This window comes from Monodelphis domestica, chromosome 2 (assembly GCF_027887165.1).
Source record: "Monodelphis domestica isolate mMonDom1 chromosome 2, mMonDom1.pri, whole genome shotgun sequence".
Classification (NCBI taxonomy): domain Eukaryota; kingdom Metazoa; phylum Chordata; class Mammalia; order Didelphimorphia; family Didelphidae; genus Monodelphis; species Monodelphis domestica.
The window spans coordinates 492,352,891-492,380,767 of record NC_077228.1 but is presented as its reverse complement, the minus strand read 5'-3'; the positions used below and the strand labels follow the sequence as shown (position 1 = coordinate 492,380,767).

Here is a 27,877-nt window from a genome sequence, read left to right as displayed (position 1 = left end):
ATCGAAAGACCCATTTTTGGAAGCCTCCAAAGCAGTAATGATGGCCCTTGAGAATCCTAGAATACGTCTATTTAAATTGATCAGAACAAGCAATCTGGGCTACAAATACTGCAACTAGAGTCTTGGGATTGACATCTTATGAATTTAATGAACAACATATTATACTGGTAGCCAGATACCAGAACATTGTCCAGAAAACCATTGTTAAATAAAAACAACTTGAAAATAGCAAAGAAATTCCATGCCCACCCCCACCCCACCCAACACAAAACTTGTTATCCTAAAGATCTTTAAATTAACGTTTTTCACAAATTACACTGCATTCAAATGTGCACAAGTTCAAAAACAACAGTTCAGATTGTCTAAAAAAGAAATTATGACACATGCATAGCCTCTTATGAAGCTGGAGAGATACCACGGGGGAGCTATGCAACAGCTCCGGGCCTAGAGTACTGGCAGAAATTCTCATCTTGTTTCCAAATCCATGCACAAGCTTTGAAAACCCACTTAATCTCAGTTAAAACTACTTGACTAAACTCCTAAGGAATCCAAATGATACAAAATTTGACTCTCTGTGGTGATAAATGGATGCATGAATAGTAATTATTTTGTAACGCTTCTAAACACTTTCAGGGTGCCCACAGAGAGGGTGTGCTCAAGAACATTCTAGAAGAAAACTAAAGACATAAAAGCAAAAACTTTGGGAGGCCCAAATATAGGCATATGCTAGTGTAGATATGTTCCTAAAAGATTCCATTAATCATAAAACAGAGTTAATCAGGAGAGAAGCCTATCTGAACAAATTTTAAGTTATCACACCTTTGTGCCCTGCCTCATCTCCTGTGCACCCCTTTTGGTCAAGATGATTTGTTTAAATAAGGGTAAAACAGTATTCAAGTGCAGCTGACTCTTTCTGTAGGAATAAGATTAGAAGTATAGGTAAATGAGATCCCTCCAAAAAACCTCCCTCCCCCCAACTTATTTCAATGATGTAGTTCCAATTTCTTTATTCCTTCTCCCAAAACTCCCATAAAAAAATTACTGGGGAAGGGGATGACCAAAGTGGATCTCTTTATCGCCTCTTTTAAAACAGATATTAATGCTATAAAATGCTATAATGCAGAGGAGCAAAAGACTGGTTTAATTTCCAACCTGAAGAAATGGCCTATGATTAAGAGGTGCTGTTATTAAATAGGAATGGACAATGTGGCTGGGAGGAATCTATAAATGAAATTCCATAAAATAAAATCCCTCCCCCCCCTTAAAGCTAAATGTTGAGCTTTAGACCAGGTCAAGATAATTACTGGATACCTGTTTTGCTTTTATTACCCCTAGCATGTTTTATTTTTTAAAAATGCCTTCCAAAACTACATGCATAATTCAAACATTCATTTACGTCTATGAGACCTAAGTGGTACAAAGTCATCAGGGCATGTGCAACACACCAGAATTCGATTAATAATCAAATGCTTTTTAAGTGGATGGTATTTTTTTTTTGGTGGCATTATAGATATGCCTTTTCCCCCTATGGTTCCCTCCAAATTCTTCCAGGATAGAACCACCCACATTAATTCCAAGGAAATCCTAGACAATCATCTCTGAGACTGTTGACTGCGATAAGTCTTAGAGCTTCCTTCTTCCAGGTTGGAATTCCCAAACATAAAGAATCTGTGGTAGACATAGGGTGGCCATCACTAATGAAGAAATCTCACTACAGCACCCTACTCTGTTTCTCACTTGTTCTGATTCTAAAGGCTCCTCTGAGGGAGAGAGGAAGAAGGGTGGAATCTAGCTCAGCACCCCTGATCCACAATCATCTAACAGGCCAGTCTTGTCAATAAGGAATACCATCCTTGGTCCTTCCTAGAATAGCCCTAGAATTTTCCAAACAAGTAGGAATTTAGAAAAAAAACCCTTAAAATAGGCAGTGATTAATTGTCCTAGCAACCAAAATGTAAAGAAAGCACAGAGGCCAGATTAAATCTATTTGACACTCCCAAGCCTCTCCTGGGGCCAGTTTCTGATGCTTTAGTGGGGGTCCTGATGGATCTCACAAGCAATGTGATGAATGGCTATAATAATAAAAATGATAATGCACCTTTCTAAGTAGGAAAGTGCTATTTGGCATTCTTATTAGCACCTACCAATACAGAATTGGTGGTGCTAGGTGTCTGCATTTATACTTTCCTCAACCACTGTCCACTGTGAGTACCATAAACAAAGTCTTTTATCAATCATTTTCCATATTTCTTCTGTGCCCTCCATAGAAGAAAGAAGGATTATGGAGAGGCGGAAGCCCAGGGTTTCTCCTTCACCACCTAAGTGAGGAAGGCAGGAAATGAGAAGCAAAATGCCACAGGAACCAAAGGACAATGACTCAGTTTATCTATCTGCTCTCCTGGAATCCTCAGAAGAGGCCCGCAAAGTTAATGGAAAATGCCATTGGGATTTCCAATGCAAAGATTAACTGAGATTTCTAGGGGAATGCAAGTATAACACTGAACCGAGGGGAAGTCACCCCAAAGTTCCAGACCAGAGCCAGTTCCTTTCCATTCCAAGTCAAAAATGTGCGGTCTACCACGAATCTTGGACCTAGTACTCAAATTTCAAGTCAGAAGATGGGATTTTTGGTACATGGGAGAGAGGGGAGGACTTCTGAAAAGGACAGGGTGAGCATCCCAGAAAACTGGCCGCCCAGGGTCTGTGGAAGCAGATGGCAAGTAATGAAGCGGTTCCTTCACTGGGCAGTTCTCCCCTGAAATAGGATGATTTTCACCCCAGTTTCTCTGGTAGCCTTAAAATAGCAGCTAAAAAGGTCCCAGAGAAAACGGGATGGGCAGAGAAAATACATTCTCTCTCAGTCCTGAGGGGTCACTTCACTTTCCTTGGCTCAAAAGGAAACGAACATTTAAGGGGAGGATTTGTGGCTGCAGGGAGGGCAGGGGATGGACCACTAATTAGAGCATCAGTTAAGACCCTAAGCCAGCCTCCCTATAATGTTGATCTCTTTCCTCCCCATGGCTCTCTCCTGCCTCTCGGTGACCCTTATATGGCCAAGTGTAAAGGTCCTATTTAATAAAGGGCTCGATTCCTGTCTGAGAGGAAGGAAAATCGGCGATGACAAACCTCCACGCTGAAATCGTATAACACTACTTGGAAAAGTCTCCCAGTACTTCTCCCCCAAGTCCGCAGGAGAGCCTCCGCTTTTCCTCAGAACGCCCCGAAGTCCCCGCCCCACCTGAGCCCCCCAGGACAGCTCTAGCACAGGTGCAGCTTCTGGTGCTGGGCCAGGTGGGTTTTGTAGCGGAAGCCCTTGCCGCAGCCCCCGCACTTGTGAGGCTTGTCCCCGGTGTGGATGCGGCGGTGGCGGATGAGGTGGGAGCTTTGAATGAAGCTCTTGCCGCACTCGACGCATGCGTATGGCTTCTCGCCAGTGTGTGTGCGCTGGTGCTGCGTCAGGGTGGAGAAGTCGCTGAAGCGCTTCTCGCAGTCCGCGCAGCCAAAGGGCTTCTCCCCCGTGTGCACGCGGAGGTGGTTGACCAGGTGCGAGTTCCGGCCGAAGCCCTTGCCGCACTCGCCGCACACGTAGGGGCGCTCGCCCGAATGCGTGCGCTTGTGCGTGAAGAGGTGGGAGCTGACGCTGAAGGTCTCGCCGCACTCGGAGCACATGTAGGGCTTCTCGCCCGTGTGCACGCGCTGGTGCTTCACCAGGTCCGAGCGCCAGCTGAAGCGCTTGCCGCAGTCCCCGCAGGCGTGCGGCTTCTCGCCCGTATGGATGCGCTGGTGGTTGGCCAGGTGCGAGCGCCGCATGAAGCCCTTCCCGCACTCCCCGCAGGCGAAGGGCCTCAGCGCCGCAGCCCCGGCCCCGCTGGCGGCGGCATGCGCCCGCCGGTGGCTCAGCAGGTGCGAGCTGAGGCTGAAGGCCTCCCCGCACTCGGGGCACGAGTAGGGCTTCTCCCCGGTGTGTAGGCGGCGGTGTTTGAGTAGGTCTGCGCGCCAGCTGAAGCTCTTGCCGCAGTCGGAGCACAGGTTGGGGCGCTCGCCCGTGTGCAGGCGGAGGTGGTTGGTCAGATACGTGTTGCGGCTGAACCCCTTCCCACACTCCCCGCACCGGTAGGGCTTCTCCCCTGGGGTCCTGGGCAACACGGAAGCCAAGGGCCCCGCCCCGCCTAGCCCCACCATGCCCACCACGCCCCCGCATTCTGTGGTAAAGCCGTAAGGCGGGACCCCGGCAGCAGCCTGAGCCAGGCGGTGCATACGCTGGTGCTGAAGGAAGGCTGTCCCGGGGCTGAAGCTTTCACCACAGTCCGAGCAGATGGTGGGGGCTTCCATGATGCTGGCCATCAAACTGTTGAGTTCCCCGAAGTCCACGGCCATGGGATGAGGGAGATGATGGAAGCGCCGCTGGCCCGACTTGCTCCCCCGCGGGCACTTCCCCAGGGACAGGCGTCTCCTCCAGGGCAGGCTCGTGGTCTCCTCCTCTTCCTCCTCCTCCTGAGGACTCTGGGGGATGCTCTCCGACTCGGACAAGCCCGAGAACATCCCCATCTCCACCACCTCCGGGTCTTCCACGTCATCTTCATTTTCTTCCCGGAGAGCTGCCTCTTCTTCCTCACTGAGGAGCCTGTCATCTGCCAGGGGAACAAAAGGCACCAGAGTAGGATTTATTTTTCTTCGGACTTAGGGGAAGAACCAAATGAAGCAAAAACCCTAATCTTCAAAAATGGATATAATATGATAGGCCATCTCAACCCCGTGCCCAGAGTGCTATTCCCAACTTGGACCTCCCATGGAGTACCTCAGAGGAAGGGCTTGGGGGGGAAGACAAGAGGAATCTCATGCCTTTAGTCAATGAGGCCCCAAAGAAGGCCCTCTCCCCAGCTCTCATCGTCAAAGTGACAACATGCTGCAGAACTGCTGGGTGTAGCCACTCCAAATTCCCTGCTACCTCCACAGTGATGTTGGGGGCAGCTATGGAGAGAGGGCTCTGAGCTGGGCATTCAAAAAGCCTCTGCACACCGGACCAAGATAGGCCCAACACTGAGGATCAGAAAATAAAGATTATCCTACCCAGCCACGACAGAGGAATAAGCGACAGGAAGTACCAAGCACTTTGCAAAATACACTCAGCTGTTCTCTATAATATCTCAGATGAACCAAGCAAAGAGCCTGGGAATGGAAAAGCCAAAAGTTTTCAGCCTTTGGCCATTCACATAAGAGGTGACTTTGGGTGAAGTCACTTTACCCTTCTACACCTCTAACTGTTCACTTCCAGAGATGAGGAGGGGGAGAGAGAAATGAGCTGACCAACTTTACCTTAGGCCACTCATTATCTCTTTCCCATATTTAATCTCATTATTATTACAGAACCAAAAATGACTGCAAAGCATATTTTGCAAAATGCTAAATCCATTGGGAGGGAAGAACAGAGCTAGAAAGTAATATATAAAGAGCAGAGCTAAAGGTCCAGTTTAGATGCCAGACTTCATCCAGCTTCTTGCCTCTTATTCTCAAGCAGAATGTATTACAAGAATAAAGCCCAAGGCTGCTCTGTTAGGAAAAGCTGCATGCCTCTCTGCCTTGGTGGGGTTGGAAGAAGAGGCTGAGCTTTTGTTAGAGAAAAGAAAATCCTCTTAATAAATATCCCAACGTTGGGAAACTTCCATGCCCTGGGAATCCAAGAGGTATAACGAAGCCAGCCAATGTTCTAAGATACAAACTTATGAAGACGCAGGCAAAGCATACCCCCTTCCATCTAGGAAGCAGTCACAGCTTCCTTCCACTTAAGTCTCTCCCCAACATACCTACCAGCATCACCTCAATCAGGTCTGGATTGAGGATAAGGATCCACTCTCGGCCCGACACTGGAAAGGGCTAGGAAACCGAAGAATCCAGGTGTTACGGAAGGAGATGCCAAGCTGGGTCTCCACAGCATGTTGGTGGTAGTACTGTAGCCCATATTGCCTCAGTCTCCCCCAGAGGCCTCATTCAACACCTAATGCAAGTGCTGGTTACAATACTAGAGGAGTTAGAACTGAACTTACTCAGGGCAGCTTCAACGGAAATTCCAGCTTTATACATAATGCACTCCTCACCTGTGTAGATGTCTGTCACCATCTCCCTCTCCTCTGAGTTCTCCTCTCTGTATTTCTTGTCCAGCAGGTCCGAGCCCACCTCCCTCTCCTCGGAGTCGTCCTCTCTCTCATCCATGAACTGCAGGTCTGAACCCATCCCCCTCTCCTCCGAGTCCTCGATATCTGAGCCCATCCCCCTGTCCCCTGAGTCTTGAAGTCCAGACACACCCAGTTCTTCCTCTTGTTCCATCCGGGAAAACCAGGCCAGGAATTGACCAGAGATTCCTGCTCACAAACGAAAATACACACAAACACACAAAAATAAAAAGTTAAATCACCTCATGGGAGGAATTTGGTTCAACAACTCAACAAGCATTTATTAAAACTCCATTATGCAACTCTGAGGTACTGCCTCACACCTATCAGATTGGCCAATATGACAGAATGAAAGCGATAAATGTTGGAGGGAATGTGGAAAAATTGGGACACATACATTGTTGGTGGAGTTATGAATGGATCTGGTCATTATAGAGGGCAATTCAGAACTATTTCCAAAGGGCTATAAAACTATCCCAAAGAGAATTAAGGGGAAAAAAAAGACTTATGGGTACAAAAATATTTATAGCATCTTTTTTGTGGTGGCAAGAATTGGAAATTATGGGGATGTCTATCAATTGTGGAATAGCTGAACGAATTGTGGTATATGATTGTGATGAAATACTATTGAGCTTTAAATAAGAAATGATGAGTAGGATGAACTGATGTTGAGTGAAATAAGCAGAACCAGGAGATATTGTACACAGTAACAGCAAGACTGCACAATGATCAACTGTGACTTAGTTATTTTCAGCAATATAATGATCCAAATCTAAGACAATTCTGAAGAACTTATGATAAAGAGTGCTATCCAACTCCAGAGAAAGAACTGAAAGAGTCTGAATGCAGTTCAAGACAAACTATTTTTCACTTTATTTTATTTGGGTGTTCTGTTTTTATATGAGTATTCTCTCACAACTTGACTAATATGAAAATGCTTTGCATGACAGTATATTTATAATACAGATCAAATTGCTTACCATCTCAAGGAGGAGAGAGGGAAGGAAGGGAGACAATTTCGATGCAGAAAACAAATGTAAAAAACTGTTGTTGCATGAAATTGGAAAAATAACTTTTTAAAAAGGCATGGGCAAGACCTTGTGCTAGAGATATGATGATAGAACATAGGTCCTACTCTCAAAGATTATACAAATTAAGGAAGATGGGGAAGAGACCAAGCACGCAAATAATTATGAAATAAAGGGAGATGAGAAAAATGCAAAGGATATATGTGGGTAAAGTGTCCTAGGAATTTGAAGGGGAAGAGTTCATTTTCTAGGCAAAAGAAAGATGGAGAAGTGTGAGGGAAAGTTTCATGGAAGATGTGGCATCCAGGTTTGGCCCTAAGCAGATAAAGATGGGGTCTGGAGAGAAAAGTCCATTCTAGACATGGGAAACAGTGGGTAAAGGCATAAACAAGTGCCCATGCAGATGTGTAATAAGGTCAGTTTGGCAAAACTGTTCAGCTACATCAAGAGGGATAGTTTGAGATAAAGTCAGCGACAGATCATGGCAGGCACTGGATTCTAGTCAGGAGTTTACACTTTTATTCAGTGGAAAACAAGATGCCTAGGTTTTTCTGTAGCTGAAGGACACAACCCTAGTATATTTAGGGGGGAAATTGGGAAGCATTTGGGCAGAGGATGGATTGGAGAAGGGATATATTGGAGGGGAAAAGACTAATTGGTCTACTTAAGAAGGATATTACAGTTTTTTTTTTTTTTGTGAAAATAGACAAGGGTCTAAGCAAGTATGGTTGTAGTGAGATTGGAGTGCCACATTGGATGTGAAACATACTAAGATGGCTCTGAAACTGGGGGGAGGAAAGGCACACATGGAGAAAGAGAGACAGACACAGAGAAAGTCATAGAGACAGAAGGAGGAAAGAAGGGGGAGAGGGAGAGAGATACAGAGGGAATTAATAATCAAAGATGTAACTCCAAGGTTACAAACTTGAGGTACTGCGAGATAGTGGTACCATTAAAAGAAGTGGAGAAATTAAGAAACAGTCAAGGGGAAGATGATGAACTTTCTTTTGGACATAATGAATTTATAGTACATCAAAATAGAACTGCTAGAGGATAGCATGCTAAGCCTAAAGTTCAACTGTGTCCTGAGACACTTTCAAGCTGTGTGACCCTGGGCAAGTCACTTAACCCTGTTAGCTTTAGTTTCCTCATCTGTCAAATGAGATGGAGAAGGAAATGGCAAACTATTCCAGTATCTCTGCCAAGAAAATCCCAAGTGGAGGTCAATAAGAGATGGACATAACTGAAAAGACAACTAAACAATAACAATAAGAAACTATCTAGCAGTCATTTGAAATACAGAGATAATAATTGAAGCCTTGGCAGATGAGATTACCAAGAGACAATGTAAAGAGAGAAAAGAGGAGTGTCTAGGTCAAAATCTTTGATGAGTTTAAGTGTGTGTAAGAGCCAGGATAGTGGGTACAGATGAAGAGTCAACAAGAGAGACAGAGGAATAGTCAGAGGTAGAAAAACCAAAAGAAAGCAGGGTGACAAAAGTGCTGTGGAGAGGATAAAGGAGATGAGGTTAGAAAAAAAGACCACTAGAGTAATTAACTAGTCAGACATTTGAGGAGGCTAAGGAAAGAGGGGCAATAATACTTCAAGTTAGGCAATCAATGAGAGGAGAAAGATACAAGATGATAACTTGAGAGCAAAGAATAGTCAAGGAAAATCTTTTTGGCAAGGGGAAGTAAATGTGCAATATGAAGGTAAGTTCTAATTAAAGAAGCAAGGTCTGAAGAGAAAGAAGACATGATTTAAAGATTTAAATGATTTAAAGCAAAGAGAATCTGGTAGAGGAGGGAATTCAGGGTAAACCATAAACAGAATACTAATAATAATTGATACTTATACAGATTGGCAAATCAATTTATATCTCACTAGACATTAACCACACCAGTCACTTCTAAGGGAAGTTACTTGCTTGAGCAAGAGTAAATGCAAGTCAGTGGCAGACCTAGAAATGACCAAATTTCACTTTTCCACATCTACTGAATACCTTCTGCCACTATTTCTTCCTTCATCTATCTCACAAATGAGATAGCCCTTCTCCTAATCAAGGTAAAGCCTTCTCCATACACCAAAGATCCCACTTTGTCCCATCTTCTCCAGGGGGCTGGCTGCCTCCTTTATCATCCCCACTTTCATTTATCTTTAATCTCTTCCTAGCCTTAGCAGCTGCTTCCCTGATGCCTCTACCATTGTGCTTATGTCTCCTCTACTCTCAAAAAACTTTCACTTGATCATTCTCTAACTCTACTAGCTCCTGAGTCTCCTCTTTACTCTTTTGAAACTAAATTCCTTGGTATGAGAGGCGTGCCTCTACTTCTTTTCTGCTCAGTTTCTTCTTAACCCCTTACAGTCTGGCTGCTGACTTTATTCAACCCAAACTACTCTCTCCAAAACTTCCAATAATTTCCTAATTCTCAATCTAATGTTTTTTTTTTCTTCTCAATTTTCAACCTTCTTGGCCTCTTGGCCAACTCTGACACTGTTGGATCATCTTCTTGTCTTCTCTCTTGGGTTTCATGACATTATTCTCTCCTGATCTTCTTCCTACATATTAGATAGCTCTTTCTCCGTTTCACTTTTTTAACTTAAAAAACAAACCCCTCAAAAAACCAACCCTTACCTTCCTTCTATTTTAGAACCAAGGAGAGCCAGTAAGGACTAGGCAATGGGGGATGAGGGTGGTGGTGGTGGTGGTGGTGGGGGGGGGTTAAGTGACTTGTCCATGGTCATACAGCTAGGAAGTATCTGAGGCCAGAGTTAAATCCAGGATGTCCTGCCTCTAGGAGAGTCTTCTAGCAGTCCCCTTTCTCAATGTCTCTTGCTACATCTTTAGTGAGGTCACAGCTACAAAAGGTTAAGTGTTGCCCCAGGCTCTGTTCTAAGTCTTTTTCTGTTCCCATCTCTATACTGATGTTTCTCTTCCATCCCTACATATCCAGCCCTAAACTCTGTTGATTTCTAGTTTCTTATCTCCAACTATCTCTTGGATATCTCTAGATGTCCAGTAGATACCCTAAGCTCAGCATTATCATTATCTTTGCCCTAAAATTCTTCCCATACTCCTTATCATTATTGAGCCTATCACCATCCAGTCAGTCACCAATGGAAGCTTAGGCATTGTTTTTGATCCCCTCATTCCCTCCCACACAGCCCTTACCCCATATTCAAACTGTTGCCAAGGCTTTTCAATGACTACTTTCTTAACTCTAATATCCACCTCCTTATACCCTCTGACATAGGGGAAGCTAGGTGGTATGCTGGATAGGGTACTAGGCCTGTACTCAAGAAGACTTATTTTTCTCAAGTTCAAATATGGCCTCAGACACTAGCTGTGTGATCCTGGGCAAATCACTTCACTTTGTTGGCCTTAGTTTCCTCATCTGTAAAATAACTGGAGAAGGAAACTCCAGTATCTCTGCCAAGAAAATCCCAAGTGGAATCACAAAGAGTCAGGCCTGACTGACTGAACAACCACAAAAATCCTGGCCCTGTCAGCCGTCTTGATGCAAATCCTCATTACTTTGTATGTAGTCGGTCTATTTCACTGTCTGGTCTGCTACCTCCAAGTCTCTTCTCACTCCTCTATCCTTTACTCAGCTGTGAAAGTCTCCCTAGACCTAATGGTCTGATCCTGTCATGCCCCACTCCCATAAGCCCCAGCGGTTCCCTATTACCTCTGTCTGGCATTCAAAGCCCTTCTAATCTGCCCCTCTCCCCGTCTTTCCAATCTTATACCTTATATTCTATATGGCAGTGTCAAATTAAACAGAAACAGATCCCCAGTGATGGCCTATGAACGTAGAAAACCACAAATTAACATTGTCTGGGTTGAATTGTATTTTTATCTATTTTGTTACACATTTCAGTTTCCAGTTTAATTATAGTTTGATTTGATTCCAGCTGCACTTGGGAGTTTTCTGCTGACCCTCTGTAGTGAGTTTGGTGTCCCTATTGCCCTTCCCATACACTAGGATGCTGTGCCAGCTCCTTTGTGCTCCTCAGATAAGATAAGACACCCCATCTTCTGGTATTTTGGGCTTTCCCTCCCCCTCTCTGTCTCCCAGCTTCCCTTGCTTTCTTCAAGTGCCAGCTCACTTTATCCCAGCTTTACTGGTAGTCTTTCTGCTCCCTCTTATTCCAGTGCCCTCCTCTCTGGATTACTGGATATGGCTGTTTGCTCGTTTTCTCTCCCGTTCAGCCTGTGAGCTTCTCGAAAACAGGGACTGTCTTTTGCCTTTCTCTGTATCCTCAATCTTTAGCATAGGGCCTGGAACATAACATAGTAGGTGCTTAATATAAGCATTTATTAGGCACTGACTATGTATTCTACCCTGTGCTAAAAATGGAGACTATAAATACAGCTCAATTGGGAAAGCTGGATGGGTCAGGCCTCATGGGCCACTAAAAACCTCTCTGCCCCTTAGCTTCTTAGGTTATGAAATCTGCACCCCCCCACCCCCCCCATACTCAAAGCATTCTGTGGGAATCTGAGTTCATCTCCACAGAAGAGCCTTGGAAGGGGAAAGGGAGGATGGATAGACCATCATCATCCTAGTGGCTAGCATTTCTACAGCGTCTACAGTGTGCCAAGCACTGTATAGAGCATTTTGCAATTAGATCTCATCTGCTCCTCGTAACAACCCTGGGAGGTGGGTGCTATTACTATCCCCATCTTGCAGCTGAGGAAATTGAGGCAAATAGAGGGTAAGTGACTCACCCAGGGTCACACAGCTAGTGTCTGAGGTTGGCTCGGCACTGAGGTCATTTAGGGTCCAGTGCACTTCATTGAGGACTTTAAGGCTCGGTCTATGGCATTTTAAACCTAACATCATCGAGAGGAATCTTCAGCATGCCCGGTGGCTCTGTACCTTCCCACTGGACTGCAGTAGACCAGCGAGTCGTTCAGTTACTAACAGCCTAGATGATGGGGCTCCTAAAGTACTTATCTGTTGTTTCTATGACTTGTTATTTTTGACTGACTCATTCTTTAGGATTAGATTATTTAGTTTCTAATTCATTTTTAATCTGCCGTTCACAGTCTTTCATTGACTATAATGGTTAGAATGATTTCGTTTTCAGTGAGAGATTCAGGAATCCCAGCAGTAGTTTTATTCCCTCTTTACTCCTGAAACTCATTTAACTTTCCCTTTAAAACTTTTCATGTTTTGCCATTTGATGCATATATGTTCCATATTCATATTTCTTCATTGTTTTGGGTAACTTTAAGTAAAATATAATTTTTCCTTCTTCAAGTTTTCTACTCTCTGGATCAGGCTGGGCCCCATTTCCTTTGCATTCCCCACAAGGAAAATGCCTCCAGCACACTCCGGCAACATCACAGCTTCCCAAGCTTTTAGAGTTGCCCCCAGCCTGACATTTCAAAGACACGGCTTGGTGCCAACGCTGCCCAGCAGTGGACAAAAATAATACGTTTCTGCCACCTGTTCCTCCTCACACATGGCCACGGTTCTCCCGCTATGGCTTGTGAGACACACTGCAGGGCCTCATTTGCCCCTAACTGGGAGAGGAAGGACAGAGCTAAATGGCAGGTCTACGAGCCAACAAGCAAGGGGAGCCATTCCCAGAGATGGGCCCACTTTGGTGTATTTTTTTAAACCCTTCCTTCCAGAGGTACTATTAATACACTGACAGAAGAGCCCACAAGGGCAAGGCAATCGGGTGTAAGAGCTAGGCAATGGGGACAATGGGGACTAGATGGCTTGGCCAAGCCATACAACTAAATAGTATCTGAAGCTAGATTGAACCCAGGACCTCCTGGCTCCAGGTCTGGCTCTCTATCCACTGAGCCACCTGGCTGCCCCCCTACCTCTGTCTCTATAACCTGCCAATGCCCCTACTTTCTGCCTTGGAAAACATAGACTAAAAAGATGTTCTTTCTCTTACACCAAGAGTAGTTGAACCATTTATTCCCTGACCCAGGTGCTGGTTAAATATCTGACTTCTAGCCATGGGCTCCTTTGTATCTGAATTGATCAGCCTGGGAAGCTGATCCAGCTACCCTATACTGATCTGGGGCTTGGTCATCTCACTAGACATTAACCATTTTATGGGACTATTTATTGCCTCAGGGAAGAGGGAGAGAATCTAAATTATAAAATGTCATTAAAAACTGTCAAAAATTATGTCTGTAACTGAAAAAATAAAATTAAGAAAATATTTTTTTCACTGTTCATCAGTTCTTCCCTAATGTTTTGGTGGGCAAAATCTCAGTTCAAAAGTTCGCTGAGAAAAATCTCCTTCTCTCCCACCTATGTCTTCCCCACACTCTTCCCTAGCCCTGTCTGTCTCACACCTAATCAATTAACTAACAACTGTTTTATAATACTAAATCCTTCTCTGTCCCTCCTTTACACACTTTCTTTGATATCTCACCAGTTTTCATGGATTCAATTATTATTATCTACGTATAAGTTACTTCCACCTGTGTAGATCCTGATCTAATCTCTTTCCTGAATTCCAGTCCTATATCAGTTTCCCAAAGAAGTCTTCTCCATTTGGATATCTTGTTGACATCAAACTCAACATGTCCCAAACACTTACCTATTCTTCAATTCAATTCAGTTCAATAGACATTTATTAAGTGACTACTGTGTGCCAGGTACTCTGCTAAGCCCTGGAGAATATTCACCATTGTTCCAGATTTGAAACTGCAGTCAATGAACCGATACTACCCCCTCCTCTGTTCCCCCAAGACAATAAATAAGATTTTGAGTATAATAGCAAGCTAACAAGAACCAGAAAGTCCCCCCCTCCCCCACCTCCGGCTGCCCCACTACCACCAAACCACAATAATAGCAACAACAAAATGGTGGCTGGAACAGCAAAATAGAATGTGCAATGTCGAGAGCCAGGAACAACCCACCAGTCTTCATTATTCCTTCCCAGGCAATCACTTGCCAAGTTTTGTTGAGTCAGCCTCTACACTCTCTCCTTTAACAGAACCAAACCCTAATGCAGATTCTAACCGCTTTTCACCCAGAATTTAATGCAGATTCTCATCACCTTTCACCCTGGACTAGCTTAGTAGCAAACTAAAAGGTCTTCTCAGTTGTGGTTTCTCAAAACTGAAATCCACCCTCTATGGCTGCCAAATTAATAAATATTCCTGGAACACATCTGACTATATCCTGGAACACATCATGCTTCCTGTTCAAAAATGTTCAATGGCTCTTCCTGCCTCAAGGAAAAATTATAAATTTCTGAGGCCGGTACTTAAAATCCTTGACATGGCACCTAGGAGGCACAGTGGGATAGAGTGCCAGGACTGGAGTCCAGAAGATTCATCTTCCTGAGTTCAAATCTGGCCTCAGAAACTTCCTAGCTGTGTGACTCTGGACAAGTCACTTAACCCTGTAAAATAAGCTGGAAAATGAAATGGTAAACTACTGCAGTATCTTTGCCAAGAAAACCCTAAATGGGGTCACAAAGAGCTAGAAGTGACTGAAAAACGACTCAACAATGACAAAGTCCTCTACAATCTTGTTTCTTTCTAAATTTCAGTGCTATTTAAAATTATTCCTCTTTGCATGTTCAAGCCATTCTAACCAAACTAGTCTGAACTAAGAGCTTGACCATGGCATCCTACATCACTCACTTCTTTGCCCCAGGCACATATTTCCTCCTCTTCCCTGCTACAGAGAATTTCTTGCTTGCTTGAAAATACTACCTCCCAAGTAAAGCCTTTCTTCGTTCCCACAGTTTTCAGCTGTTAATACACCCTTCTGGAAATTACTTTAAATTTACTCATCTGCTCAGTAGAACAGAAGGCAAAATCTGTTTCATTTTTGTAGGCCCCAGCCTTAGAAGGCTCTCAGTAAGTGCTTAATGATTAGCCTCCACATGAAAATCTTCCATAGATTTAAATATAGCAAATCACACGTCATCATCTCTAGAACTTCAAGGATTCTTCCTGTACCCTCTTATGGTCTCGAGCTGTTCTCTGGACATGCTCTGGTTGACAAAGTCCCTTTTAAAAGCACTCAAAGGAGAACACCATACTCTTCCGTGGGACCTGACCTTCACAGGGCCCAAACTCTGGTCAAGATATTCTTCTTAGGTTTTGCTTTATCCACAAACAAAATGAAACGAGGGGCTTAGACTAAATTATCCTTAAAGTCCCTTCCTAACTCTATAATTTAACACTGATGCTTATTAAATTTCCTCTCCATATTATCACGGACCATTTTAGACTAGCCATTTTTCCAAGAGTCATGCCATGTATAAATTTATAAGTTGTCATTATTTAGAAAATTCTTTAAAATGTATAAATCTTCTCATCCTTTATGTGAATCATTGAAAACAACATTTAAATTGTAGATTTAAGGGCTGAACAGTAGAGGGCCATCCAGTATCCAACACAAGAAAACCACTGAAGACATTACTCCGGGCTGGCATCATGGATCTATTAATGTTCCCAAGTCTTGGTCTCTGAGTAGTTACTAATTCAATTAAGTCTGCCACTACCCAGGCCTCTTCTCTCCCCTGCTTCACAATAGCATTGTGAGGATTCTGCCAGAATGAGTCCTGAAGCTATAGATATACTAAGTCAGTAGCATTCCCTTGAATGAATCTAATAACCATATAAATTAGGAAAAGAGACTATTTTCATCTAACTTTCTCTTTAGTAAACCCCTTGCTGGCTCAAAACATACTTTTTTTTTAAATTTTGCTTTTTTTTTCTTTTTTCTTTTCTTTTTTTTCAAAACATACTTTTTAAAGTGCTTATAAATCAAGTTTAATAATCCACTTAATAACACTGCCAGAAACTGAGTACATTTATATTTTGTTAAGACTTACAGTTTTAAAAACTTAAAATCTCTCATAGGATTAAAGAATTTGACTTTTGTTATGTAACTCCTCCAATCTAACCTCTGTCTCTCTCTCTGACTTCTTGAAGGCCACACAAATTAACTAATTTTTGGTCCAGTGACCATTCTCTGACTCCCAATCCAATGGTCTTTCCATTACAATGTAACTTCATCTCCATATGGGCCCACATGAATTTTACAGGTTATTGTAAACGCACCCATGACCCAGAATCAATTTTACTCAGCATATGCTTACCTGTGTCCGCCACTTTTAGAAACAAAGAGTGATTCCTTGGATTTGCTAATGCTTGCAGCAAGTCTACTTTCTGGGAGATGAGAATCTTTTTCAGAAGCTGCATTAAAAAGAGAAAAAAAAAGGGGGGGGGGGGAAGAAAGCCTCAATAAGCTTCCAAGCTAAGGGATAAGCACAGGTACATAAAATATAGCCAATGAATTTTGTCAAGCAAAGTTAAGTTCAACAAAATAATGGATTTATATTCAGATGAATCAACACCCCCCCAAACACGACCCCAAAACAGAAAATAAGATTTAGTATAATGGCAAACTAATAAGAACTAGAAAGCTCCTGGGCTCCCCACACCAAACCAAACCAAACCAAACCAAACCAAACCAAATCAAACCAAACCAAACCAAACCAAACCAAACCAAACCAAACCAAACCAAACCAAACCAAACCAGGATAACAAAATGGTGATTAGAACAGCAGAATAAGATGCACAATGTGGAAAGCCATGGACTGCTGCAATCCACAGGCAATCCCCAATTAGGTCAAGGTTCTAGACTTAGAGGTCCATAATGACATCAATGGTGATGTCCTGGACTCTTGCATTAATTGGACTTAAATGAAGCAGAGTTGCACAAAGTCAGCCTCACTCTCCTCCACAGTCATCAAAATCCAGTGGCAAGCCAAAATAAGGACCACTGGTGATGGTACAGGATGCAGCAGATTATCTTGACTTCTCTGATATCTAACCAAGCTCTAAGCATTCCACTAACTGGTCCTGCTTTCGCTACCTTCACGGCAGTTGGAACAGATTGTTCTCATCCATCCCTTTGGCCAGGGGAAGCCTTCATACACTTGGGGAAGCCATCCCTTAATGCACTGATGGGCTTGAGACCTGTTGGATCCTGGTGGTTTACTGGCCATTGTACATACTACAGCTTCTTGGAGGCACGGCTGAGAGTGAGGTGGCAGGCGCACCTTGACGCAGGAAAGCAGCCCTGAAAAAGGCTCAGCAAGCCCTCGCCCCAAAGGAACCAGTCTTCCTTGGACATCCATATAGCTCACAGAAGGAAATGGGAGCAGCTAGCACTTGAGTCCTTTTTAGATGGCACGGCCTATCCTAGGGCACTTATTAGCTATGGTCACAGGCAAGCTATTTAACTTTTCTGGGTCTCAGATTTCTCTTTTGTAAATAAAGAGGATGACAATGTCTACTTCTTAACTAATAGGGTTGCTGGAAGGTTAAGTGATTTGTCAGCAATAAAGTGAATAATCATTAGCAGCACAGGGGGTGTTCCAGGCAAGTGAAGAAAGATCAGAACAAAAGCCTGGCTACTTGGTGAATCTCAGGAGATAAAGCCAGGAGCCATTGCTCTCATATTTTCCTTGGAAAATGGTTTATTCTTTGAGCTCTTTACATCTGTCCTTGATGAAAGAAGGAAAATGGCAGGGGAAGCTGGAGTCGGACTCACCAATTACGGCAGACATTTTACTGATCATAAAGCAGAAATTAATGGGTAAATCACAAAGGCAAGGACCAAGAATGGGGTAATAATGGTTCATCGTCTGCCCAACGCAGCAGTTCTATTGGAAAGTAAATTAGCGGGAAGAGTTAGTTTTGTGGCCAACTTAGCACACCAAACCACATAGGTCAGATATGACATAATATAGGTCAAAACCTGGATTTTTACTCGGAAACTACATACATTATTGGAAGTGGACTAGAAGCTGCAAGTCACACAATCCCCATTGCCTAGCCTTTGTTGCTATTCTGCCTTGGAACCAATACACAGTACTGATTCCAAGACAGAAAGGAAGGGTTAAAAAGGAACTGAATAAAAGCACGATGGTCAAATAGGATGGACGACTTGGCTGGAGATAACATTAAGAAGGGAAGCTTGATGCAAGTTGAAACTACAAAAGCCCTTGGCCCCAATGAAACCAACCACTCACCCATAAAAGCATCACATTTGATCTAAATGGGGCTGGATATGTGCTGTTAAAATTCCACAAATAAGACCCAGTCACCATTTTTAAGCAACTTTGCATCTCAAGAGATGCAGATACACAATTATAATGCAAAGTAATATTTGAAAAATGCAATAGAATCCCAGCTAAGGTGCTAGGGGAGAAAGCTGAAGAGGAAAGGATCACTTTAAGGTAAGGAACCACAACTGAAAGATGGAAGTGCCAAAGTCTGTTGCAGGCACGGGGACCCCTCTGAAGCTGAAAGGGAATTCTGAAGCAATCTAGTCCAACAGTAGGCCCTTAGAAAAAGTTACTTTGGTAGCGATGTGAAGGATGGAATAGAGAAATGGTAGAATGAAAGCAAGAAAGCCAGTTGGGGGTAGTGTTACAAATTATTCAGTAGAAGGCGAATAAGGTCCTGAACGAGGGTAGCCTACACTGGGAACGGAAGGGAGAGTTCACATGTAAGAGAAATTGGGGAGTTGAAAGCATTGACAAGATAGCCCCATTGTTCAAATCTGGCCTAACACTTCCTAGTTGTGTGACGCTGGGATGTTGCTTAACCCTGTTTGCCTGGACCTTGCCTTAGAGTTGTTACTAAGACTGAAAGTAAGATAAAAAAAACAAACAAACAAATAAAATTTTTATATGTGTGTGCATGTGCATTCATATGTATATATATAAATATACACAACCACAGGATATTAGAAATATGGGGGCTAGAACTCAAGGAAGAAGTTAGAGGGAAAACAGGAGTGATAGAAATTTAGAAGTGATAATGAAAGACAGAGTAAAAGAAAGCAGAAAAAGCAAACAACCAAGGACAGAACTTTGAGGGACACTCATAATTAGGGGGCAAGAAGAGGTTTGCAGGCCAACAAATAACCAAAAGGGAGCGGCTAAAGGGGTTGAAAAATTGATATTAAAGAGGAAAATGAAGACTAGAATTTCAAAAAAAAGAAGGAACCAATGTTTAAGTGTCCAATGTTTTTAGATAAGAGATGAGAAAAACCCAGTGGAACTAGCAGTAAAGTCAACAAAAATCTTGGAGGAAAATTTCAATAAACTGGTAGGAATCAATTGTTTGTAATAAATTAAGGAGTGGGTGGTGAATGAAGGAAACAATAGCAGTGATGAAGACTACTTTTTCTATATGTTTTGACAGCAGAAGTATGGAGGAAAGGTGAAATTTGGATGGGTAGCAAGGTCAAGGAAAAGGTTTTATCCCCCTCTGAGGATAGATGAGATGTTTGCAGACAGACAGCAATGCTGGGGGAAAGAGAAAGCTGGACATTAAAGATATATGAGAAGCAGCTAGGTGGTTCAGTGGATTGAGAGCCAAGACTGGAGATGACAGATGCTGTGTTCACATCGACCTCAGACACTTCCTAGCTGTGTGACCCTGGGCAAGTCACCTAGCCCCAATTATCTAACCCATGCTGCTTTCTTCTGCCTTGGAACCTAATGCTTAATATCTATTTTAAGACAGAAGGTATGAATTAAAGGGGGAAAATGATATATGGGAGAGGCGCTGTTGGGGAATGAGATCATGAAGGAGATGAGTCCATTCCTAGTTTTAGGTGGAAGGTTCAGCCCTGGCAAAGGCTCTTCTTTTCATCTTTTGGATGAAGTAGAAATAAATATGAGAGGGTGATTGAGAACAAAGACTAATCTCAAGGAATAGAGAAAAAGGCCCCTTAGGGAGGAGTAATGTGGTAGAACAGAATAATAAAAAGGTACTGATTCTGTTGTCGGAAAATCTAGATTCAAATCCTGCCTAGGACAAGTTGAAGTGGAGCACTTCATAAAATGAGTCCAAACACCCAAAAATTCAATTATTGGAACCATTATTTATTGATTAATAAAGAATCTACCAGCTGGGACAGACTTCCCTAGTAGAAGCTGCCTCAGACTGACATTACAAGATAGCTTATATAGGGTACAAGATACAAAGTTATTTCCTTTCACACACAGGTTCTTATTTGACAATCAAACAAACCATATCACAAACACAGGTATGTGCGGTCAGTGATGAGTGGACAATCCTCAGGTTATTCAGGGCTTGTTTACTTTCACATGTACTTAATCACTTATCCCTAGTTAGCTATAAGTTATCTTGCATTCCATCCTCACCTCTTCGATATTCTTGAAGTTCCTTTGTTTCCTGACCTTCCTAATTCTCATCCTTAGGCTAATTAGAGTCTAGTCTGAACCTGCATAAGCTGTTTGACCTCCTGGGTGCAGGGGAGCTGGGTCTGTTCCCTAAAAATGCAGGAAGGGATTGATCTGCTTTATCTTTTTCAATTTTATATCTTCCCTTTTTGGGACTACTTCAAAGTCACCTAACAATCCTGTGCCTCAGTTTCCTTATAATGAAGGGGTTAGACTAGATGGCCTAGAAAACTAAAGTACACCCTCAAAATTGCAGCCCTGTGCTCCTGGAGTACTGTATGTGGCAGCGCTGCAAAGCGTGGCCCCTATAATAGGGGCCATTATGTTGTGCATCTGGGGGAGTATGGTTGCCATTGTACTATGTGGGGGAAGTGAGGCATGTGTTTTTTGTATTACGGTCTATAATTACAGATCCATAAATATGGACCTCAAAAAGACACACACCAGTGTCATGCCTTCTTTTTTCCTGCCGTGGAATCTGATCACATGGGTACCCATGTGATCAGATTCTTCTGTGAGTTCACAGATCACAGTGAGGTTTGCACAGGGTAGTGTGAACTGGAAAGGTGGTGGAGGAACTGGCTCTGTAATCATGCCGGTTCCCGCACCGCACCAGTGTGAGCCTGAGGTAAAAGTGGAGTTCCACCAATATGGCCACTGGTGAGGCTGAAATGATGTGGACTGGGAAGGCTGCATTGATGGACACAGATCAGACTTCATTGATGGGCAGTGCAGTCTGTATGCCTCTGTGTGGGCAAAATTTATATTTTACTAATAGCAATTTGGAATCCCTAGGAATCAATGATGTCAAGAAAGAGTAAAACTGACTCAGAGTGTGGGATAGTCAAAGAACAGTGGACTTATGATTACTTTTTCATGCAGTACAAGGAAAGAGCTGTGTGTCTGATATGTCAGAATATAGTGTCTGTGTTCAAAGAATAAAATTTGCGTTGACACTATCAAACTGAACATAAAGATAAATATGATTGGTTGGAGATGTGAGAGAAGATAAATATTAAAACTGAAAACTACATTGACAACTCAGCAAAATTCTTTTGTGAATTAGAAGCAACTAAATATTTCATCACTGCAAGCAAGTTTTCAAGTTGCCAAGCTAATAGTGTGCACTGGCAGACCATTCGTGGAGGGAGAATTTGTTAAAGAGTGCCTTCTTTCTGTTGCCAAAGAGATGTGTCCAGAAAAAGCAGACTTATTTAGTACAGTTAGTCTTTCAGCATCTACAATTACAGAAGGATTGAAGAAATGGGAGACAATTTGCATCAGCATTTGCAAAACTCCGCGAGGAAACTTTCCTATTTTTCCTTGGCACTCAATGAGAGCAATAATGTTCGTGATTCTTCTTTTTTATTTGTGGGATGAATGACAATTTTGAAGTCACAGAAGAACTTGCTGCACTGCAAAGCATCAAAGGAACAACTACAGGAGAGGATATCTATGAAAAGGTTTCCCAAACTGTGAAGGATTTGGAGCCGGACTGGGCTAAACTAGCCAGTGTGACTAATGGTGCTTCTAGCATGGTGGGGTCTAAGAAAGGAGTAATTGCTCACATTAATCATGACATGGACAAACGTAACCATTCTCATCCAATAGCCATACACAGCCTCATCCACCAACAAGCACTACTATGTAGTAAATCACTGAAGTGGGACTCTGTTATGAAAATTGTGGTATCTTGTGTTAACTTCATTAGAGCTAATGCAATAAACCACAGACAATTTCAGGAATTTCTGTCTGAGCTAAATGTTGCCTAGGAAGATGTTCTGTACCACACAGAAGTCCATTGGCTGAGTCGAGGGAGTTTTGAGACATTTCTATGACTTACTTCCACAGATTACAGCTTTTATGCTTTCAAAAAACAAAGAAGTACCAGAGCTCAATGATGCAGAATGGAAATGGCACCTCGCCTTTATGACAGCTGTAACAGAGCTACTCAGCAGTTTCAATGTGCAACTTCAAGGAAAAGGGAAGCTCATCTGTAATATGCAATCACATGTGAAAGCATTTGAAGTAAAATTAGGCCTCCTTATCAAACAAGTGAAGGAGGAAAATTTCTGCCATCTCCCCTTAACTCAAAATCTGTTAGCGGAAAAACCCTTGATTACATTCCCAAAAGAAACATGTGTGGATTCACTGGAAGATTTGCAAAAGGAATTCCAATTCAGATTTAAAGAGCTTCATCTCCATGAACAGGACATACAGCTTTTCTGTAACCCATTTTCTATTGACATTGAACATGTGAATACAATTTACCAAATGGAACTGGCTGAACTGCAGAATTGTGACTCTCTGAAAGATGCATTCAAGTCAAGCAGCTTGTCTAATTTCTATGCATCTCTCCCCTCTGAGACATATCCTAATCTCAAGAACCATGTACTCAAGATGGCAACCATCTTTGGCAGCACTTATGTCTGTGAACAGACTTTTTCCAGAATGAAACATCTGAAATTTCCAACCAGATTTAGACTAACTGTTGCACACTTGCATCACTTGTTATGGCTAGCAGTGACAAATATGGAACTAGACATGGACCATCTCATTAGCCAAAAGCAGGCCCATAGTTTCCATTGAAATACTGGTCAGTTTGTTGATTTAAATTTACTTGTTCTTTATTTTAAATATTGTATTTGTTCCCATCTTGTTTTTTTACTTAAAAAAAAAAAGATATGTGCAGTGTGCATTGGGATTTGTTCATAGGTTTTTTTTTTTAATAGTCTGGCCCTCCAATGGTCTGAGGGACAGTGAACTGGCCCCCTTTGTAAAAAGTTTGGGTACCCCTGTTCTAAGGGAATAAAATACTCAAAGAGAAACATAGGAATCAAAAGTCATAAGGATTCAGAACAAGATTGGGAAGAGTGAGGTTGAAGGTTGGACTTGGCTTATTGCTGGAAAAGGACATTTCAGAGTTCAAAACCTTGGAGCATTTTTGAAATAATTATAAAAATCTTGGATGAGTGAAATAGTGTCCATGGAGATGAAAGTAGAATTTAGAAGGGTCATCAAAGTAGATATGGAAATTTCCAAAGATGTTGGGGCAAGGGGAAGAGATGGCATGGAGGACTATAGAGTAGAAGCCAAAATCTTTGAGGGAAGTGGGAAAGAGCATCATAGGTCAATAGATCACATCAACAATGATCTGGATATTGTAGTTTATTAGAATGACAAATTCTAAAGGAGGAGAGGGATGTTACAGAAACAGATCTGAAGGAACACTAGGAAGGCAAAACAAGCCATGGCATGGCCAATAATGTTGGTCAGGGTTGCCTGGGAAATTAGAATTCTGAAAAAGAAAACCAGGTTTCAATAAAATAGAACTAAAAGAAATACAAAAATACAAAAGGCAATTTACTAATACAACAGAAATTCCAATGGACACAGTTAGAATGTAAGTTCCATGAGAGCAGGGGCTGTCTCACTCTTGGCTTTGTAAGTACCTATTATTATTGGCCAGACACTGTGTTAAGTAAATAAAAGATGCTTTAAAAATACTTGCTGACCAAAGAGATAATAAGGAAAAATACTTGTACAAAAATAATCACAGTTGCACTCTTTGTGGTGGCAAAAAATTGGAAAATGAAGGGCTGTTCCTTGATTGGGGAATAGCTGAACAAATTGTAGTATATGATGGTGATGGAATACTACTGTGCTGTAAGGAGGCATGATCTGGAAGAGTTCTATATGTACTGGGAGAACCTCAGTGAACTCATGCAGAGTGAAATGAACAGAACTAGGAGAACACTGTACACAGAAAGTAAAACACTGTGGAAAAATCCAATGTAATGGACTTTGCTGCCAGCAGCAATGCAACAAGCCAGGACAGTCCAGAAGGACTTATGGGAAGGAATGCTAAACAAATTGAGAGAAAGAACTATGGGAGTAGAAATGCAAAAGCAAAAGACATGACATCACTTATCACCTGTATATATGGGTATGTGATTTGGGGTTTTGGCTTTAAAAGATCGCTCTATAGCAAAAATGAATAATATGGAAATAGGTATCAAGTGATAACATTTGTATAACCCAGTGGAATTGCTTGTTGGCTCTGGGAAGGGGGAGGGAAAGAAAATGAATCATGTAAACATGGAAGAATATTTAAAAACAAACAACTGTTGACTGACTGATGAGAGCTGGTCAATAGGAATATGCCTACACAGGCAACATGCTTATCTCCTTAGAAGAACAGATCTACCCTACCACGACAAGGCAGGCTAAGCACATGTCTGAAAGTTCAGACCACCAAACAAGAGACAGAGAACATTAGAAGATGTAAAATGAATAATTCTGACTATATTAAATTTAAAAGTTTTTGTACAAACAATACCAATGTAACCAAGATTAGAAGGGAAACTGGGGAAATTTTTTATAACATATTTCTCTGATAAAGAGAATTCATTTCTCAAATACACCAAGGGAGAATCCCCTTATTAAAGAATATGAATATGCAGTTTTCAGATGATGAAATCAAAGATATCTATAGTCATATGAAAAAAATGCTCGAAATTACTCTTGATTAGAGAAATACATATTAAAACAACTCTGAACTATCACCTCATACCTATCAGATTGGTCTGCATGATGGTAAACAAAGTGATAAATGCTGAAGGGGGTGTGGCAAAATTGGGACACATGCATTGTAGGCGGACTTGTGACCTGATCTAAACATTCTGGAGAGTAGTTTGGAACTATGCCCAAAGGTCTATAAAACTGCACATACCCTTTGATCCAGTAATAGTACTACTAGATCTGTATCCCAAAGAGATTTTTAAAAAAAGGTGTTGGGGAGGGGTTATAAATAACAAAGTTATTTATAACTGTTCTTTTTGTGGTGGCAAAGAATTGGAAATTAAAGGAATGCCCATCCATTGGGGAATGAGGGAACAAATTGTGATATGTGATGGTGATGGAATGCTATTGAGCTATAAGAAATGAATGGTGAACAGGAAGATTTCAGAAAGAATTAGAAAAACCTACATGAAATGATGCAGAATAAAATAAGCAGAACCAGAACACTGTACACAGTAACAGCAATATTGTGGAGTTATCAACTGGGAAAGACTTCGCTACTCTCAGCAATACAATGATCCAGAATAATTCTAAGGAACTTATAACAAAGAATGCTCTCCACCTCCAGAGCTGGAGTCAGAATGCAGATCAAAGCATACGGTTTTTCATTTTAGTTTATTTGGGTTTTTATTTTGGTTTTGGTTTTACATGAGTATTCTGTTACAACACTGAACAATATGGAGATGTTTTGCATAATAATACATGAATAACTCATATCAAATTGTGTATCAGCTCAAGGAAGGGGGAGGAAAGGAACAGAGACAATTTAGACCATATAACTTTAGAAAACTTATATGGAAAATTGTTATTACATGTAATTGGCAAAATAAAATATCTTTTTAAAAACGTTCAGTACACAAGTACATTTTCAGGGACAATATACAACTTCTGGCCCTTTTCTAGCTTTCTCCTTCCCCCTCATCCCTCAACTACTACTTCCTCTCAAATAAAAACAATATCTCATATACCCCCCAAAATGAATATGATATAGTGCTTGGTCTAAAAGTCCCTGAGTGTTATGCCCAGATGTCTTCTAAGACTGGAGAGGATTTATTGAATAGAGAAAGAATTATGATGTTTTTAAGGCCCCAATAAGACTATCAAATAACAAATCTCATCAACTTTTTTTTTCTCTTTAAATGAAAGGACTAGGTTCAAAAGGGGGAAAGAAGCTAGTGGCAGAGAACAATGACTGCTTTTCTTTAAAAGATATGTAGCTTTATATGATGAAATGATTCTGTAAACTCTTAGCTGCAAGAAGATTTTCAAGAGCATCAGGGCCTCATGAACTTTAACTTACATTTAATTTAACAAAACATTTTCCCCCCTACTGTTCCCACAAGTCACTGTTGCCACAGGCATAGCAAGGGCAAGAAAGCAACCAAGGGATTTTACTTTTAGCACCAGCTACCAAGTCTCATCCCCATTGCCTGGGGGTAGACCTGTGGAAGTGCTGATAAAACATTTATTAATTATCTACTGTGTGAGTATTGTCTGTTGAGCTCTGGGTCTGGAATTCAGTAGTACCAGGGCAAGTCACTTAATCTCCGTTTGCCTCAAGTTTCCTCAACTGTAAAATGGACATAATAATAGCACCTACTTTCTAGGGTTGTTGTGAGGATCCTCACCACACAGTAGGTGCTGTATAAATGTTTATTCCCTTCCCCTCTAAGGGCAAAGAACAAATCACTACCAATTCTATTTTAGAAAAAGGGAATTCAAGGCACAAAGAGATGACTTAAATTTCTAAAACTCTTGAGGCAGATTGTGAAGAGCCAGAACCGATGGCCACAACTTCCATCAGTTAACCCTGCTCAACCTATCCATCCACCCCCAGAGCCTGAGATCTCTATGAACTTCATGCTTCTTTTGAGGAGGTCAGAAATTTAACTTACGGACAGGAAGCCTAAACCACTGAGATCCAGCAACCAGTACCCTGTCCAGGTCTGGGTTTCTCAATACATATTAGTTGTCAGATAACTAAGAGACTAGAAAAGAGAACCATTATGGTGAAAATAAAACAAATGAAGGATTTTAATCTTAAGTGGATACTCGGGAATAGATAAAGGCAGCTGAAAAGCAGAAAGAACCAGGTCAAAGAGACCTTGAGAAGCCGGGATGTAGAAAGCCTAAAACCAACAGAACGTGGTGAAATCAAGGAAAGCATATTCTATGTGCACCAAGGAGATATTAGACTGAACACCTCTTTGATTCACTTAAAAAATTTAAAAAGCCCTTACATTCTGTCTTAGAATCAATACAAGGACTGGTTCCAAGCCAAAAGAGTGGTAGGGCTAGGCAGTGGGGATTAAAGGACTTGGCCAGGGGCACAAAGGTAGGAAGTGTCTCAGGCCACGTTTGAAGCCAGGATATCTGGCCTCAAGGCTTGGCTCTATCCACTGAGGTACCTAGCTGACCCTCTGACTTATTTAAAATATTTTTCCCCTTTATTTTATTCTAATCTGACTTATTTTTAATCATGAATTGGCTAACAGTGGGCATGTCACTTTTTGCCTGTTAGAGGGAATGACTTGCTAGGTTCTGAGAACCATCCACCATACCTTTCCCTTCTTTCTTGGATGGTGGTAGCTCCAAAATGGCCTTGGTTTGGCTAGGCATACATGACAAGCAAGACCCACCCACTGTAGCAAGTGAACAAGAGGTTCAATTTTAATATGTATCAAGTGCCACCCCGGGGCTTACAATCTAGTTGGGGATGTGGCTTCCACACAAATAAGTGTCATACAAAATCATATATGACAAGTGTAGGAGACATATAAAACAAGTACTTGCTCTATGGAGTCCCAGAAAGAGTTAAGATGTTTATGGAGAAAGTAGCAACCTAGCTAGGGCTGGAGGACTGGTAGGATC

General features: G+C 42.0%; 1 protein-coding gene across 1 annotated transcript in view; it reads right to left on the bottom strand.

Annotated features, from left to right (window-relative positions):
- Window positions 1–122: 122 nt before the first annotated feature.
- ZNF697 (zinc finger protein 697) overlaps window positions 123–27,877 on the bottom strand; it is a 47,748-nt gene continuing 19,993 nt past the window's right edge. The window contains exons 2-4 of the mRNA XM_007485297.3: window positions 16,298–16,394; window positions 6,096–6,359; window positions 123–4,631 (exon numbers count right to left, since the gene is read on the bottom strand). Coding sequence (XP_007485359.2) covers window positions 3,259–4,631; window positions 6,096–6,359; window positions 16,298–16,394 — 1,734 coding nt within the window. The 3' untranslated portion in view covers window positions 123–3,258. The remainder of the gene's footprint in view (window positions 4,632–6,095; window positions 6,360–16,297; window positions 16,395–27,877) is intronic.